This window comes from Ascidiella aspersa, chromosome 8 (genome assembly GCF_963924565.1).
Source record: "Ascidiella aspersa chromosome 8, kaAscAspe10.2, whole genome shotgun sequence".
NCBI lineage: Eukaryota > Metazoa > Chordata > Ascidiacea > Phlebobranchia > Ascidiidae > Ascidiella > Ascidiella aspersa.
The window spans coordinates 26,101,472-26,120,156 of NC_139454.1; the positions used below are offsets into that span (position 1 = coordinate 26,101,472).

Here is an 18,685-nt window from a genome sequence, read left to right on the forward strand (position 1 = left end):
GTAAGAACTGGGTATAAATCTATACATTTTCCATATTTAGACACTGAATTAATATATAAGAATCAAGACAAGCCAAGTGCCAACATTAGTATTTTAATCTACGCAATATTTCAAATAAAATGTAGCTGATACCGTTTGAATGGACATTTATTAAGCGTGAAGTAACTGATCAACAAAGCATAAAATGATAACCTTGCTTATATTGTTCCGAGCAAAATGAACAAGTGTAGAAATGGATGATAAATCATAAAAAGTTCCTTGATTGATACAAAAATGTTGTTGAATCCCATAAAGCAAAACAGATTTAGTGAATTTATGCAGCAACATTTCCTGTCAAGGCCGCCTCTATAAATATATAAGGATAGTAGTGTGAATCGAACAAAACACAAACTAAATATTAATATTTTATCAGCTATAGCGGGGTAAACGTTTTTAATCCATTTCTAGCACGTTTAAAAGCGCTACCAGTCAGTTGATACGCGCGTTTATTTATTTAAGGTTGTTTGTTTAAAAAAAATCTTGATTGCGCCACAGTCGTTTAAATTAAGCTGGAACGGTCCGGAAGGCGTTCGGTAAAATAGGTTTTGCAGATACGCCGTACCGGTAAAAAAATTTACTAGGGCATTTGCTTGAATGTATTCAAACTCGAACGATAATCTCGTGTTTCCTAAAGTTACTTATTTTAAACATCCCATTATGACGTAACTTTGTGATCTTAATAAAATGCCCATACGTTCTGGTACGAATTGAACTTCGACCCCTGCTAGAAACTTACAAAGTAATTGGCCACCAAACTCCGCAAAAAAGCTAAGCACAAATAATTATGACCAGCAGAAAATAAAAGTTGCCGCAGTTCAAACTCTAGAACTTTAAATATAAAAAGCATAATTGAAAACAGCGCACTAACATAGAAACTACACGTTTTCCGCGGTAAACAATTCGCCACAACCTAAAAAATGATTTCTGCAAAAACCCTCGCCAGCAGGGTTAAGGCTGTTGCGAGGCTACAACCACGTGATCAATGCGCGGGAAATAATTCAAATGACGCAAAAGTTTAACCGCATGAGTGGTTCGTTGCGATACACAAGAACAAGAAATACACACAGTGAAGAAAATCCGGAAATATACGGCCGTTTGTAGATTGCACTTGGATCGACTTTTTAGAGGCGAACAGTTCAAAAAATACCTCATTTTTAAAGAACATTTTTGATGTTTAACCACAACAATAATAAAAATGCGGAAAACTATAAAAAATGAACTTCTATTTTTGATTCTTGAAAATTTTAAGTTAGAATTGGTTTTCGAATGCTTTTTCATCAAATATTACAGTAAGTTGCCCATTTATTTGCTAAACTTCACCAGGTTGGTTTGACATTGGGGAAACACTTCAGTGGATGTTCGCTCGATTTAGGCGTTGTGACGTCATACAGCTGACACAGTGACGTAATAAAAATAAAATGCCCTTTAGTCGGCAACACACATTAACAAAATCGAACCGCTTTAAAATCCACCGAGTTACGTCATCAAACGTTTGGAACAGTTTATGACATCATGGAAATGCACAAAACCGTCAGTGACGTCATAAAAATGTTGTCGACGTCATCAACACTCTGAATCTTCGGCGAAGAGCTGATCGTAATGCTGAAGCAGCATCAACGTGAAGTTGTTGATCGGTGACATGGCAACCAATGACGCAACCTGTGACGTCATAAAATATGCTTATTTATTCGGCGTGACGTAACAATGCAGAAAAAGTGTACAATTGGCTGGAATATCCGACTTAAGGGTAAAAAAATTAATTATGAGGTAAAAAATGGAACCTTCAGGGTCTAAGAGGCAAAATAAAAAACTATGGGTAAATATAAACGAGATTCGTGTAAAAACTTTCATATTATGAACAAGTATGAATTGCAAAGTCAAAAAAGTCGAGTAGATCGACATCATCTTAATAAACTTGTATCATCTTTAGTTAATGCGACTGACAACTAAATCAAAGTATCACTTATAAAAGGTGGGACGTAATTGTTATCATGATTAGAACAATTTCTGTTCACTGACCTCATCGCTTGACCACACCAGGTTTGGCCCGAACACCACGGAGAGGTTACTAGCGGTCATCTTGTTGACCTCTGACCTCGAGGTGACCTTGACCAGGAAGTCGAGCAGGTACTTTAGCGCCGCGTAGTTGTCACGTGGAAGCTTTTGAAGCAGAGATGAAACAACCCGAACTCGAGTGTCGGGTTCAACGTCTACAAGGTCAAGCAAAGATCAAATAAAAAAAAGCCATTTTAATTAAAATCAAGCGCTAAAGCTGGACAAAGTGTGTAAATATTAAAGCACAAAAATATGGGACGCTATGGTAACAACTAAAACTCTAATATTCGGTGTGGATTAACGGTGTAAGTTGTTTCGCATTTAACGAAAAAATATTTCTAGTAATTTATAATACCGAAGACTCAAATATTCATCCAAAACGACATTGGTCAGAAACCAGTCACGGCTAAAGAAGATTTTTATTATGTTGTACACTCACTAAACATTTTTTATTTATTGTTACCAGACCTAACATTGCCTTTCGTACAAAGAAACCTATATTAAGTGCAAAGATGCAATTTTATTGGTTTGGGTAAAGTTAAACAAAATATAATTTTACATCATGGTGTTTAATTCGAATGGGTTTTGTGTGCTAAAACTTATGTTAGTTTGGGAACCAATTACACAAACTGGACAAGTGTTTAAATTGTTTGAAGTAGGCCTGAACAATGTGATATTAAGGGTGGATTGCACTTGTATATTTGATAAGTGGGTCAAAATGTGACGTGGCCATTGTGGCCTTACCGAACTAGTACCTTAATATGCCCACAAGAAGGAATTTGAAAAAATGGTATTTGTAAAGGTAGCCCCTGTTATAAACTTACGGTTAATGTTGAGTATGTACTCGTACAGTTGGTATGTGAGTAGAGGTTCTGGTAATTGACGAAGAAATGTCTTGAGTGTTACTGCCGCTAAGTGGGGGTCTTCAAACAAGACCTGCAAACAAATGTAACACTTGGTTAAAAAATACACAAAAAACATTAAGTTTAAACTATGGATGTCCAATAATATCGGATCGGAGTGGTAGTATCGGTACTCGTCCGATACTAGAGCGGTATCGGTGCCGATCCGATAACTTATTTAAGTAATTTCAGCGATGATTTGCCGCCAAAAGCAGTGACTTCTACCTTTAAAGATAAATTTATCAAAATTAATTTGTTAACAACTTGGGGTAAAGCAAATTTTGATAAACCGAAAAAAAAAACATCTTAATTACTAAACAGGATGATAAAACAAAAATATTATTATTAAGTATTTTAACGAACTTATGATTGTTGAAAACGCAAACATTTTGCGAAACTATAGTATCTGCTCTTCTTGAATAAAGTTGTTTTAGATCTTTTTTATAACCTTTATTATTCTGTTTGGGTCACTAAATAAGGGTGTTAGACAAATGGTTAAGATTTCTATAAGGCGGCACTGCTATGATAATACGTACAGGAGTGCCGGCGTTGTAGAGAGCTTGAACTTCCTTTATTGCGAGCGCTGAAGCGGAACGACGAAATATACCAACAGTTTCCAAACCTACAACATAAAGTTCCTTGTTTACAAGTTGAACACACCTGTTTGACACACAATGAGCACTTGATACAGTTCTACATTGGCTGGTGGAAATTTTAAAGTAAAGTTTATCATTATTGAGCGATTAATTTGGATAGATTTCAGTCACATTAACTGATGATAATGCAAGTACGTAACGAACTGTCTTTATCAAGGTAATGACGATTTACTCGCCCTTTTTGGCTTTGGCATTGGTTTAAGCTACATTAGAGATCCGTGCATAGTTTACCTACGATTCAGTTATATTACAATAACAGTGACACAAGTTTTTATGCTTTACAATACAAAATATGTTAGTTGAATAGGAATATAGTGTACATTTAAAACAAAATTACAGTCAATTTAGTTAAAAAAAAGTATAACACATATTCAAAAAAGTTTACCATTTTCTGTTAAATAAGCAATGGTCTCCATCATAACTTTAGGAACAGGTAAGCCTGGGTTGTTCTCCTTCAAACTGTAAATAAAACAATGCTTTATTTTAGAACATAAATGTTGGGGGTTGTAGTAAGGCGTGGTAGGAATATCAAAGCCCATACAGAAGTAGTTAGCATTTTGAATGTTTCGAACATTTGAACGTTTGGTTGGACAACAACATAATAATGTTATTAATCACGAAAGTGGGATTTTTACGTTGGTATGATCATAAATCAACCAGAACTGCCTTAAAAAATGGTTTTATAAAAAAATGAGAAAATGAATACGTGGTAATCATTAAATTAAAATTTGTTGCAAAATGCTTCAAATAAGGTTTGGAAAAGAATGCACATTTAGTTGTTTTTCTTTTGCATTTTGTTCCTTTAGGATCAATATTTTCACAGGTTCATATCATTTGTTACCCAAAGCCAAGCTGAGTTTAAAACATAAAATATTCACAAAAAAACTACGCAGTTGAAGATTACCTTACAACAAAAAATTACAAGAAAAATAATTACAGAAATAATATACAAACAACTTACAAGCTTAGTGAAACTTTAAATTGTTGAGTCGGCAGATGTTCCACTGGTTTGTCGCTGTCCGAAGCATCTCTCGGTCGAGTTCCAGCCTTAAAGTTCTTCGACGACAATTCCCTGTCGTGTCTGGAGATAACAAGCAACTTATTAACTAAACAAACCAAAATATTAAATGAAATAAAAAAAGGAACAAGCAAGACATTGACAATCATTAAATTATCTTATATTGCAAAAAGTTAAAAACATTTCATTTGCATTCACATATTTGTAATGTATACATATGCTACCAAAACAACTATAGGGTAATAAAATGCATGAAAAAGGTTTTTTTTTATAATATTTTGTTTTGACTAAATAGTTTCGTTTTTGTCAAATTAGACACAGAACATAAAATGTTGACACTAAAAATTGTTTAAACAAAAACATTGCTAGAGCTTTTAAGTTTTTGTTTAAACGCTTTTAAGTCAATAAAAACAATGATTTATGACAGGACAAACATTGCCTTTAAAAAACAGGGTTTAAAGCATGATTATAACACACTGACATTCCTCCATTTATAATGGTAAAGAACCCAATTTTTGTGTTTTAAAAAAAAATATTATTGGACGGGTGTGCACATGTTTTAAAATAGGCTTTTAAACAAAAAACAACATTTTATTTTCCAATGACAAATTTGTTCAAACATGTTTAAGATTGACAAGATACCAAACTAGTTTCATTTGCCACTTTAGTTTTAAAATCGTCAAACTTATGCTTGTTCTGCAGAGAACAATTAAACGTACCTGCGCACATCTTCAGGTATAGGCAGTTGGTCAACATTAACATAATCTTGCAAGTCGTGGAGGTAATTGACATACTCTATCTTTCGACCAAACTTTATGCTTATTATAGGCTTGAGTACATTCAGCAATGCTCTTATGAACAAGGTCGGGTGAACAATATAAAGCTTCTTCAGATTTTTCTTGTACCTTGAATGGATAAAATGGAAATTAATGCAAAATTACCATTACTTGTTCTACCCTGGCTTGCATGGTCCTTAAATGATCAATTTGGTTGGTCTGACGAAGAATGAGTGTTACTAGGAAGCTGTTATCAATGTTTAAAAACGACTTCAGAATGGCTAGATCACAGTTGTTGTACGCATTGTGTATGTATCTTTTAATGTATAAATGTTTTTTCAACCTCTGTAATCTCTAGGCCTTATGTAAAATTAATTAAAAAAAAAAAAATATATATATAATATATATATATATAGCGAGTTGTATTTCGTCTCACATTTTCAGTTACACCTATGTTGCAAGGATGCCTAAAAGAGAAAAAATCTTATTTCCACTACATTCACATAATATGTATAATTGTATATGCTACCTTATTTAAACATAGGGTTTTACTAGCTCTGAGAGCGATTTCTATCTATTGACATGTTGCTGGGTGCAGCTAACTCTATCTTTATAGGTTTTTACTATTTGTATGTGTTCAATTTGACATCAACTGTTTTAGGATAAAATAAAGTTCAAAACTTCTGTCCAGAACATTGGTATTTTCATACTAAAATTGTGTGAAAGACAGTCACAGATGTACTTACTTTCTGTCAAACTCTTTATATGCTTCTCTGATCCACGCGAATGATGGTTTATTTGTGCTGTTTAGACCGTAGTGAAGATAAACCACGCTGTAGTCCGATTCCACATATTTGTCAAGAGAAAACTTTAGGTACCTGCAAATAAAAAGTTCGTAAAGAAAACTTGCTACACAACTTTTGGTAATTTAATATATCTTTACAATAGTAAGTTACTCAAAACAATCATTTGCTCTGGGTTAAATATATTTTCAGATTTTTTTAATTACACCAAACACGATTTTAATATATATAGTAACATTTCTTGCGTTTATATGTTGCTGACCTAATGTTTGCTAAACATAGGAAAAGTTAAATTGCTCCTGGAACGAAAATTGCTCCTGGAAGTCAATAAAATAGCATTTTAAAATGTAAAGATAAATTGTTATATCAGTTGTAGTTCATTCCTACTGATATAACTGCATCTGTAAATTTAGTTGAATAGTTTTACTGAAATGTTACTATGAAAAATGATATAGCTTTTCCCTCAAAAAAATTAAAAACTCCTAGTTTTTAATTTCTTTCGAATTTGTGATTTGCTTTTATTTTTATAGTAAATAGATCGTGTAAATTAAGAAAGAAAGCCAAAGTATAAATGAAAAGGTAGTTGAACTGATTGCAATTTACATTTATGTTCAACTAAATATAAACCTAAAATATTACTGTATCTCAGTCATCTAAAAAACGGTTATCGGTTTCTGGATTTACTTAGCAAAAACATAAAACACCAGTTCAAAGAATCAGTCCAAAAAAGTGAAATCGGTCAATCTCTAATAAATTCCCAGACATATATGCCACTTATGTAGCTTACCTTAAAAGCTTTTTTTGGTCGAGTTCTTTGGTTGGAGGAAGTTTTGAAGCGCTCACCACGATGACAGGTCGTCCGTTAACATCCACACCTGACACCTACATATACACCTCAATCAACATGTGGGACCTAAGTTGCTCATAGCAACTAAACAGACATATACACAATACATAATGTGTATTCTGTGATCAAGCTGTGAGGCTTTAAAATACTGCTTCCTATTTTTACAATATTTTCAAATGGCAACAGATACAATTTTTTTATCAAAATTTATTGTTTTGCTAGATTTAAATCTGTGCATCTCCTTAAAAATTTATTTTTTTGCTGTGTTTTATAGAAAAACTTAATAATGGTGACATAAAAATATTGCTTCTATTCACCATTGTATACTTAAAGGTGAAGTTGCCTTTTTTACCTCCACAATGCCGTGTTTAGCCACATCTTGAAACTCGGCGATTGCATTGGCCTCCGTGTCCATCCAGGCACCTTTTGTCATCTCATCTCCGTGGTTGTCTCCAGTTGCACTGTTCACAAATCCATGGCTGCCGTTGAAATCTAACAAAAAAAATATTATTTAAGATTTTAACACGGTACTATAACCAGATTTTTACATGAACATGTTTTTTAAAATCAGTGACAACTAAGAACCGCATCTATTTTATTTAGGAATTAACTGCTGATTCGTTGCTATAGTTACAGGAGGCTGTATGTTGCGATAAAGTTTGTAAGAGGCTGTTAATCCATCACTAAATATTTTTCCACAAGCTTCTATTATCTTAATTTTGTTCTTCTTTTGAATCAATTAGAGGGTCCACAACTATAAGCCTAATTGCTCATTTTGCTGTACTAAAAGAAAATAGGACATATATTTTGAGCGACGGTTTAAAAAAATTTAAATAGTATTTAAGTTGCTCAAAAACACTGTGCATTAACATTTTAAAGACCAGACAGCTGTGATAGGCTCTTTTATTACAGGTGATTAACAAAGCAACTGAAACAGCAGAGAAATATGAATAATACAAATAAAAAAAAGCTCCATTACCAGAGTAGCTGTTTTTTCATTTGTATTACTATGCTGGTAGCAACAGTTTATAAATATGAATAATGCATAAAAAGTAAACACTCCAGGCAAGTTGAATTTCATGGAAGCTCTGGCACTGTTTAGTGTTTTTGCTTGTGTCTTCAAAGTGGTTTATATTAAACCAGTACAAAAAATATCTTCAGATACAGTTTTAGTTATGTTAAATAATATTTAACCCTGGTAGCTATTTAAAAGCTTCGAACATTGTTATTTTATTCTAGCATCATTTTTTAAATTTCATGTCATTTCCTTTTTGAGACCAATATACACACAAAACATCATTATAAATTGTTGGTGGCAAATTTATTTAAACACAATTCCAATCTAAATTACCAAGTGGTACAACTGAAGAGCTTTTGGTGCAACAAACTCCCATTTTGGCTTCATCCTAACCGGAAATCCATAAAACTTTTAACAAAATCCTTGTGGTTTACCAAAGCAGTAGCACTGTAGCTATTAACTAACTGAAAGCATATTGCATTAAAGTCTTTAATCAGCCCAAGCTAATTCAAACAGCTATAAAGAACTCTAAAACACCATAAAGCATTACTATACAAAACAGTGAAAGACACACACAAACATATGTGTTCGACAGATTCGGCGAGTCTGCGATGGCTTTTCGGTGTAGTATACAAAACAGGGTTCAATTAGGCTTATAACCAAGTAACAATGCTATGACTACAATAATAAAAGCCCACCGGTCCATTATTGAAATAGCTTTCACTTTAGCAATTGTGTTACAGCTATTGTCAACCAAACAGTTGTGCTAAGACAATGTTGCTAAGACAATGTGTGCTTAAACAACACGCAACGTAAATCCAACACTTAAACTTTACCATATTAACAGGTCCCCGGTTCTTTAAAACCTTAATCCAGATTAAAACAAAGTTCCACAAAATCGTGTTTATAATCGTGCGATCAAAAGAGGGTTGAGCAAGGCTAAACACATTATTACAACAGTCACCTTGCTAAGTACAGCTATAGTAGCAGAGTAATTCGAGCGCAGACCCAACACATTTCTAGCCTTTGTACATAACAACGCGACAAACAATAGCATACATTGAACGCTGAGCATTGATAGCCAACATTTCTCGTAGATCGTTCAAAAGGATACAATAGGAAAAAAAATATTAGGAAGACTTAGTGGATAGTTTTACAGCTAATTGATTGGTTCTGGCACCTTTTTTAATAAAAACATCAAAAAAAGCTTAAACTGCTCGATGAGACCAATCGAAAAGGGTGCTAGCCACAATTTAAATGGCACTATGTAAACATTCGCACTGCTTTCGACATATTTTGTGTCGTTACTCTTATTTTTTAGTAAAGCCTAGTCTTTCTGTAACACAACACACGAAAGGTGTGCATCGTTTAAAAAAATCAACAACAGAAAGCATTGTTACGCCACACACGTCCTATCTGGAGACGATTGTGACGTCTGATATTTCTCGACGACCGACTTACGGCGTTACGACTGACTGACCACGACAGAGTGAAAACAGCTTGTTCTTTGCTGAGGCGATACGCGGTCTGACGGTCTGTTTGGTGGTGAGACGTTCTTGGCACATTAGGACCGGTTTTACAAGAGAGAAATACAGGTTTTTCAAAACACATTAAATCGCACAAGACAAGATCACGCTAAATAGCAGAGTTTGATGTAATTAGGCTATTTTTGGCGCCGATAGTGGAACGCAGAACACAGATATCTTTGTAAATACCCACAAGCGCATATTGCGAACACTTTCGACAGGAGTATTAACACCTTTTTTAGTCGGATGAGTCGAGAATTTGTGTGAACTACAGCCAAGTAAGCGCGGTAAATTATATGTAATGATAAAAACTACACATTCATTCTACACCGAAAGTATGCGGAACTGAACCTCTATGTTGGTCTGATATTTGTAATAATAAATATACCATTATATTGATTTTATTGAAAAAATACATTTTATCGACTTTTGTTTCGCTGTTAACATGATTTTCGGCTCGATACAGCAATGTAAGCTGAAAAATATTACAATTTAAACAACGAGCCCCATATAACAGTTCTGTTATAACCCGACAACAACATTTCTAATGCCTATGTTTGTTAATCCGAATCCGCTATTCCAACTGGCCTGCATATATTGTATGTTATCAATTAAGAAAAAAACAATGATTTTCCGAACTTCAGTAAATCAGCAGTTAAGTTATTACGCTGCGTTACAAAACCCGCAACTAAAACTCAATAATTATTCTATAAAGCATGGCGGTGTAGCCTAAAATCTATCTAGCAGTTATCAGTGCGATTTCGTTAAAAATATAGCAAAGGGTTCCGTAGGGTAACTGGTGTAAAGATACAGCTAATGGGTTACAGAGTTTTTGCACAAATAACTGCAAACTGGCGTTGAATAATTCAGTAGGAGTTTGCCAGCAACTAAATACGCTGAAGGTGATTGGCGCAGTTTTAATCCAATAAATCGACAGGTGTATTTATGTCGTTTTTTTTAGTACGTGGTTATACGGGGAGAAATTTCGCAAAAAAATATATTTTCAACTTTTAAATAATTATTGAAATTACTCTTCCTAGTAGAATAACATTTAAAAACTTTGACGTCGCAAAATAGTCGAATAGACTAGCGCGGTTCGCGGGTTATACTTTTATACTTTGTAGTTTTATACTTTGTAGTTTTATACTTTGAAGTGAGTCTTATACATTTTAAAGCGAATATTTCATCCTTAATTTGAGGCATGAACAAAAACGAACGAACACGGTCTAACTTGTGTACAAGCAAACACATCGACGTATATTGCAGCGGAATCAGTTCGTTAGATATTTCAATCGACAAACGTGTCCTGTGGCAATAACTTTGTTTATACCGGGTAATCAGGTGGCACTGTATAAAGACAAATGGGTTGAAATATTTACAAGCTTTCGCACAACCGTGCTTCATCAGGCCAAAGTCCTTCAGACTAAAAGTTTGTCAAGATTCCAATATATTTTGTCTTTGTAGAGTGCCACCCGATATTTAGAATTGAACAAAAACGGCGTGTTACAAAGATTCGTCTAAATTCGGTCTTTGCAAAGGCAATGCATTGCTTGTTGTCAAACCGACATTTAACTAACCTATACCAAGCTACACCCTTGTAACACTGTTGCAGTATCAAGTACATCGTCGGCTTTAGCTAAATCGGAGCTTTTGTGGACTTCTAGTATTGCATACGATTAGAAAAGGTCGCTAAGGTTAGGAACTTTGAACAGCAAATAGAGTTTTTAAACAATTGTGTTATAACAGAGCTATGCGTTTTGCAGATAAATTTCCGTTTTTCCAGGTAGTCACATCATTATTTCACGCCACGGCAATTCTAACAGTGTTATCACTCCTAACTAGGGAAACGCAATAAAACCTACAAAGGGTTTATGGTTATGTGAAATGTTGTATCTAGGTCTTATTCTGACCATTAAGGTCTTATTCCGTCTATTTAGGTCTTATTCCGTCTATTTAGGTCTTAATCCGACGATTTTAGATCTTATTCCGATTTAAACGGTATTATGACTTTTAGGTATTAGTTCTATTTTTATCTTATTCCGAACTGTGTTTTATTCCGACGTTATTCTAACGTCGATCTTACAACGGGGATGTCCTTTTAAAGTCAATAGTTGGTCTTTAAGCGTCCCTTTAAAACGGCCGGCTCCTTTTATCCGTTTTCGAGCCGACCGTTTTTGAAGTGGCCGTTTCAAAAGCCACTTATTGTTCGATCGATGTTCGGTTCAACGTGGAAGGCCGGAGTTCCTGATTAGCTTACAAGTTTGAATCGACTGACTTCCGTGTCTGCTAAATTGCTAAACTGAAGCGCTGAGCAATCACATTCTGCATTTGCGAGGCTTTATTTGCCTTCGTTGTCATTCCAATTTAACGGGCGATCGCGTTTTAAAGCTATAGGATACCTTGGTGCGCTAATATGGATTTTGGGGATTTAATTTCAAAAGAACGTATGTTTGACATTAAGATTTCAACAGGTGCTATATACGGAAATTGATATTGATTTTGTGGATCCATATGCCAATAATTACATTCATCACAGAAGCCGTTCATGCAACCTACATTTTAATATAAAATTCCATTCCACAAATACGTTTTGACATTTCAATACACAATAGATGTTTAACTCTATTCAATCAGACCAATAAAAACAAGATTCAAAATGAGCATGGTAAAAATTCTATGTTTTCGTAGGGGAAACAACTAATATTTCAAGCCTTTTAATGCTCATTGCTACAATTAAATTACATTACATAAATATGAACAAAAACATCAACTTATATTATTATCTAGGATACATATACATTCTGGGTAGGAACATGTAGTTTTACTTCAACTTTGTGGTAAATTTGAAGCAAAATTTCATACAAATTGTATGGTTTTAAAAAACTCTCAGTAAAAAAATTCCTTTTCATTTCTTTACACTAACAAGGTCGATAAAAAATAAATATAATACAGAAAGCAACCCGGCTGTGTTTGACTTATGGGTGTGGTTTATTGAGGGAAGTAGGTTTTGTTTGGTTTTGACAGATTCCTTCAAATATGTCAAGTTATATATTTATTTATTGGGGCTATCACAATGGTGAAAGTTGGATATCAAACACATAATAAATCAAATTAAAAATATTATATTTTACAAAATGATTCTACAGACACAATAACAAATGACTTAAAAAAAGGTTTTCCTATGGCATTATATAAAAATGTAAGCTAAACTTAACATAAAATACATTGAAAGACTCTGTAGGATCCCTGCAAGAATATTAACTTCAGTTTTTAGTGACAAAAACATGAATAATCTGACCTAAATGTGTTTCAAATTAAAATTGTTGAAGATTTTTTGGAACTGAAGCCCTAATATAATCAGTTAATACATTTAGGACTGTCTGCAGTCGGACAAATTAGCATATATACATAGGACCAGTGCCTTGTTAAAAATTAATAAAGAGATATTTAAAAGATTGAAAATGATACCTACTTTTTAGATTATTTCTATGACAAATTCCAAAATAGCTTTCTAAATACTGTTTAGGCAAGTCTGGTTGTAATAAAAGGACCTTTTATTCTTAGGTTTATTCTTTGCAAAATAATAACACAGAAAAGAAAAATATTACAGTGCCAAAAATACATATAAAATATCACTAATTATCAAACAAAAGCACACAATTATTTAAGGTATGAAGCAAAAAAACCTCTAAAAACTACCAACAGCAATTTATTTTAGGGTTGTGTGAAACAAACCTTGATTTTTCTTGGCTTCTTCTTCGAGTTGAGCTGCCATGGCAACATCTTCATTTTGTTCATCTTTCGACGAGTAGAACTGGGTTCCTTGAGAAACATCTCCATCAACATCAACCAAAAGTCCGTCAGAATCTGCCATCGCCAAACTTACAGAACTTTTTTATTTTATTCAACAACTGAAAACTGAAATATGAACATTTTATAGACTAAAGTTCTGCATTGTGAATATTCATTTATTATTAATAAAGTACAGAATTTTTAAGGAAATGTAAACAAAGTACATATTAGGAAAAAAAGTTACAATATAATACACTATTAAAAACGGAAAAAGAGTAATGCTTTAGCAGGATAGTACAAGATTGGGCGCTGGTCTAGAATCCTACCACAACGAAACACCATTTGGGTTAGCGTTTGGGTTAAGGTGGGTCAAGTATTATTATTAAACAAAGAATATAATAATACTTGACCCACACACACCCGAACGTTAACCCGCACCCTAACTCAAATTTTGTGCGTTGATTTTAGAACTGCGGTAGGATTCTAGACCAGCGCCCAAGATTGTCAGATTTTATGTGAATATTTTCTTTAATAAGATTATTTAATATACAATGATATGGACATGTTTGGGTCTACTTGCTAACCTAAACAGCCAAGCTCTATCCAAAGTTAGCAAGGTGGGCTAAAAAAAACTAACACAGAGTATAAGGCTGTGCTAGTAAAAGGTGGCCTGATTTTTGCTATTTGTAAAAGTTATTAGCATCTCGGCACCGATAGGCTTCGATCATATAACATAACAGATTAGATTAGTGAAACTGTAGAGTAACTAACTTCTGCTGTGCGTCGTCAAAAGTGTATGCTGCTGGTTACGTCACTTCTTCTTCCGCTATGTAAACAAGCTAAATCACTTTGGACGACGAATCATAAAACGTGCTAATGTTTACCTTTCTAAGTCCGTTCTAATTATAAAAGTACATTTCTTCCACTTCTTAACTTGTAAACTAAATGCGTATTCTGAAATAAACCAAATAATAGTTTCATTACTTTTGCCGATGTTTTAAAAGATATAATGTGTGCGGCACGCCATCTAGGGTCAATTCATTTTGGAAATACCAGACAAAGTAAATAGAGGTTCTACGTTGTAAAAACGCGCAAAGCACTGTCTTTTCAAATGAAGTGTTAGCTCACTTTTATGTTTTTTAAACTTTATACCAGAGCAGTAAGAATTTTAAAGCCCATACGGAAGTAGGTATCATTTTGAACGTTTCCAACAACTCTCTTTATTCATTTTTAACATCATATACTACAGCAGTGGTTCGTAAACTCCGTTACCTGACGAATCTTATTTGTTTTTTTGTAATAGTGACCCTTTAATTTACAATAAAAAAATTACAAAAATAAGGGAAAAATAATTCATGTACCATTTAAATCTGTGCGAACTACGGGGTTAAATGCTGCTTATACTGAAAAGCAAGCTGATCCTGCCTGCGCAAAAGTTGAAATATTTCAACTTTGACGCTTTCGGTTAGAAGCGAGGAAATTTGCCGTTAACGCTTGCAACGCGTTATGTGTGAACTGGACGACGTCAGACGCCAGACGCTTGCCGTTAACGCGTCTAATGTGAACCAGCCTTTAGTCTTTAAAACTAGCAAAATAGATAAACGTTTCTAGGCGTTTTTGTAACGTTGATCTACATCCCACACAAACATTCTCTATTAATCCGAACAAACCATAAATGAAAGTTGCTTGCTATTAAGGCTGGTTCACACTAGACGAGTTAACGTCTAGCGTTACGGCTGACGTCGTCCAGTTCACACATACGCGTTCTTCGCTTCCAACCGAAAGCGTCCAAGTTGAAATATTTCAACTTTTCCGCAACCGAAAGTTTTAAAAACGTTTTACGTTAACGCTAGACGCGTCTAGTGTGAAACAGCTTTTATAGCACTATACATTTGCAACAAAAGATGGTCTGAACTGATAAAAAACTTTCTGAAGCCTTACCTATATATTGTCAACAACTGCCAATACAGTGACACTGCTGGAAATGTTAAACCCATACGCCATTTGTCTGTACCTAATGCTGTCATTAAATTTGGTTTATTTTTGTGATTCACATATTGACAATGTTTCAATTGAAAGTCTAACGAAAAAAGGCAGTGTGATAAAATTAAGTCTCCAGCTTTAGCATACAGTTCCACAAGAAAAGTATATAGAAAAATCCATACATATGAATCTAAAACACTGGCAATATTGCCGGAGATTTAAAATGCTTTCAAAAAAATATTATGGTACATCAAATAAAACATAAACCATGGTGGAGATTATGTTGCGAAATCATTCCCAGTTATTGCAAAACAATTAAACACAAGTTCTACCAACAAAACGCATTTTTAGAGCAGAGTGAAATTGAAACATACACAACATTGTTTGAGATTTACTCGTGTGCATGCTTGTGCTTGCTGTGTTTCTTGTGCGACGATTTGTGAGACTTTTCAGGAGGCGAACTGCTGCGACTGACGTGTTCGTGTTTGTTTCGCTTGTGACTTCCACCTGAACTTCTGTGGTAAGATCGCTTGTGATCGCGACTCTTCGATGACGACTTACTTTTGTGGCTGTCGTCACCATCGTACGAACTGTACGATTTCGGCAAGTCAAATTCCGGTGGTGGTTTGTTTCGACTGCTACTGCTCGGCCTTGACTTGGGACGACTGTGTCTGTGCGGAGATCGGTGTCTTCCTGAATCCTCATTATCATATTTGGAGTGATGAGGAATTGAAGATGACCTTTGATGTTTGCTGGAATTTGCCGATGAACTTTGTTCCGACTTTTGACTGCTCTTTCTCTTTGACTCATCACGGTTGTCATCATGTTTTGAAGAAGCCTTTTCATCTGACTTTTTATCTTTAGGAGAAGCAGCGCTGTCCGACATGGATCCCGCGTTCTCAGCTTCAGCCGCAGCTGTTGCTGCTTCTCGAGCTTTAATTCTTTCATCGCGCAGTTTCTGTCGACAAGCTTCAAGTTTGGTGTCCAGTTCATCCAATGAAACTCTTTTGCGGTGATACACCTGAAGAATCTCAGCGGATATCTTCTGTATTTCTTCCTCAGTGGCATTAAACAGGTAAAACCAGTGCGGTTGGTTTGGCAAAGGCACCTGTAACACCCTGGCGGCCATATAAATACACGCACATGCAATCGTTTCAGGTCTGTACTTGACAAAGACAGTGCTCCGCAGGGAATCGTTCATATAGTTCCAGGAAGTTTGGACAAGGTCAAGATTTCTTTCCATATCCAACTGCTGCAAGTAGATGACGATTATTTTGTGGGGGTGTTTGACGTGGACGCAAAATCCCAGCTCTTTGAGCAGCTTCTTCTCCAGTTTAATGACGTTGCTCTTCAGCGAAACATAGTTTCCGTCGAGCTGTAGCGGTGCCGGAGAGCTCACCTTCTTCTTTCGTTCCTTCATGTAGTGAAACACGTTCAGGACGTCTCGAACTCTCCGTGGTGCTTCCTCAACTTTCGAAGCGAGCCAAATACAAGCCATCGCCGCCTCCTCCATCTTGAACTTAACGAACGACTTCACGAAGAAGAATCGGTGAAACAGGACCTGCGCAGTTGCCATAGCGACCTGTGGCAAGCGCAGCATGATGCCGGCGATTTGAATTGCTTCGCAACCGAACAGTCGTAAATCTTGTTCGGCCAATTCGTCCAGTCCATCTTTACTCGAAGGAGTCGGAGTGAGCATTTCCTCCGGGAATAAACAGTTCTCCAGGGTCAGTTGGACCCCTGCATATTCCTGCTTCGGAGCCGGGGCTTCCATGATCATCTGCAAACAAATATAAAAAACAACATTAACACTTTGTATAACAGATAATATCTTAAAATTAAGACTTTACTTGCTAAATTTAATCTGTTATGGCTAAGTAAAAAAAAAAAGTATGGGCGCTGGTCTAGAATCCTACCACTTTGTTTTACAATAACGAAACGAGTTGTCATTAAAGAAATTTAAAGAAAGAAAAAATATAGGTGAATAAATATAATCATAATAATGCTTGACACACCTAAACCCAAATGCTAACTTCCACCCCAATCCAAATAATGTTAACCAGCAATATAAACCCCCGGACGAAAATGTGATAGAATTCTAAGACTAGCGCCAGTAAAATTATGTAAAGTTAGAATCTATTTTACATTAGATGAATTTTAACGTTTTTTACAACTAAACATGTTACTATTAGCATTGTTTACCTTGTTAAAGCAATTCTACCAGTAGCCAACGAGTAATAATGCAAACAAAATCGTTTTTTTTAGTAAGCGTTTATTTTTCTAATTTTACAGAAAGTTAATAATTCAAGATGGTGCGAACAGAACACAAGTTGCTTATTAAAAATTCTTTATTAATTACAAAACTTTTAACAACTTAAAACATATTCTTTACAATCCAACAAGATTTAATATACAAAATATATTTGTACTCTACTATTTTAAATATTGAAAAGTATGTTCAACGTAATAGTGGAATAGAAAAAGGTAGAAATAGAACTGTCTTTGGAGAAAAATATTTTTCTTACACCTGACGTTCGAACGTTGTTACGGTTGAATGAGGATATGACGTCATAGCAATATGGTGCCACCTTGAATACCACAACTTTACGTAACCTTTGCCGAGTTTTTTACTGGACTTATATTTTTAAGATTTCAACCCCCGTTTTAAAGCCCATTTTATTAAGAAACCTTTCCTAGCATGGCGTTAATCATTAATAATGATCAAAAATGTAATCTCAACATAATGATATGTTTCCGCATTACGTCACTTGGAATGTCCCTTTGTCAGAGAGTTGGCCTTGGAAGAATGCTAGCTGGGATGTGTGTTAGGAAACCAACAAGCCGGTTAAATTCCTTGTAGCTGTATTTTAATTGTAACCGCAAAAATGTGATCGCTTAAGGAAGAAAATGCAGTTGCATATTGCCAATGCAGCATTTTTAATAAACAATTCTGCACTTACTGCAGTTGTTAAATGTTATGAGTCATCGTTTGGATAACTTATTATTGTATGACGTAAATGATTAAAACTGCTCGTGATAGATTCGTATTTGTCTCTGTAGTTTGTTTATATAAATATATATATTATTTGCAGTAAACCTATGTTGTTTACTGGGCGCTGGCTTAGAATCGTACAACAACATACATCATTTGGGTTAGGGTGCAGGTTTGGGTATTTTAAGCAATATGATTAAATAGCTAACGCAAATATTGCTTTAATAATTGTTTCAAAGCTGTGCTTTGATTCTGGACCAGCGTTGTTTACTGTTGTG

At 34.8% G+C, this 18,685-nt stretch overlaps 2 protein-coding genes across 2 annotated transcripts; both read right to left on the minus strand.

Moving 5' to 3' along the window:
* Positions 1-306: 306 nt before the first annotated feature.
* Positions 307-13,543, minus strand: LOC146137093 (rho GTPase-activating protein 8-like). The gene is made up of 11 exons (XM_083395110.1): positions 13,376-13,543; positions 7,449-7,588; positions 7,037-7,131; positions 6,193-6,324; positions 5,390-5,575; positions 4,614-4,733; positions 4,038-4,111; positions 3,533-3,618; positions 2,919-3,030; positions 2,059-2,249; positions 307-1,698 (listed from the first exon to the last, which is right to left on the minus strand). The coding sequence occupies exons 1-11, from the start codon at positions 13,512-13,514 to the stop codon at positions 1,603-1,605; spliced, it is 1,371 nt and encodes a 456-aa protein (XP_083251236.1). The 5' UTR covers positions 13,515-13,543; the 3' UTR covers positions 307-1,602.
* A 1,921-nt stretch (positions 13,544-15,464) lies between these two features.
* Positions 15,465-17,824, minus strand: LOC146137094 (cyclin-L1-like). The gene is made up of 2 exons (XM_083395135.1): positions 17,618-17,824; positions 15,465-17,195 (listed from the first exon to the last, which is right to left on the minus strand). The coding sequence occupies exon 2, from the start codon at positions 17,193-17,195 to the stop codon at positions 15,807-15,809; it is 1,389 nt and encodes a 462-aa protein (XP_083251261.1). The 5' UTR covers positions 17,618-17,824; the 3' UTR covers positions 15,465-15,806.
* Positions 17,825-18,685: the final 861 nt, after the last annotated feature.

Bases quoted from the DNA above. Each gene is read 5' to 3' on its own strand.
- LOC146137093 (XM_083395110.1), bottom strand. From the start codon at position 13,514: ATGGCAGATTCTGACGGACTTTTGGTTGATGTTGATGGAGATGTTTCT. The intron at 7,132-7,448 runs GTAAAAAAGGCA...GTGTATATGTAG, and splicing joins CTAAACACGGCATTGTGGAG to GTGTCAGGTGTGGATGTTAA. The intron at 3,031-3,532 runs GTACGTATTATC...ATTTGTTTGCAG, and splicing joins TCTACAACGCCGGCACTCCT to GTCTTGTTTGAAGACCCCCA.
- LOC146137094 (XM_083395135.1), bottom strand. From the start codon at position 17,195: ATGATCATGGAAGCCCCGGCTCCGAAGCAGGAATATGCAGGGGTCCAA.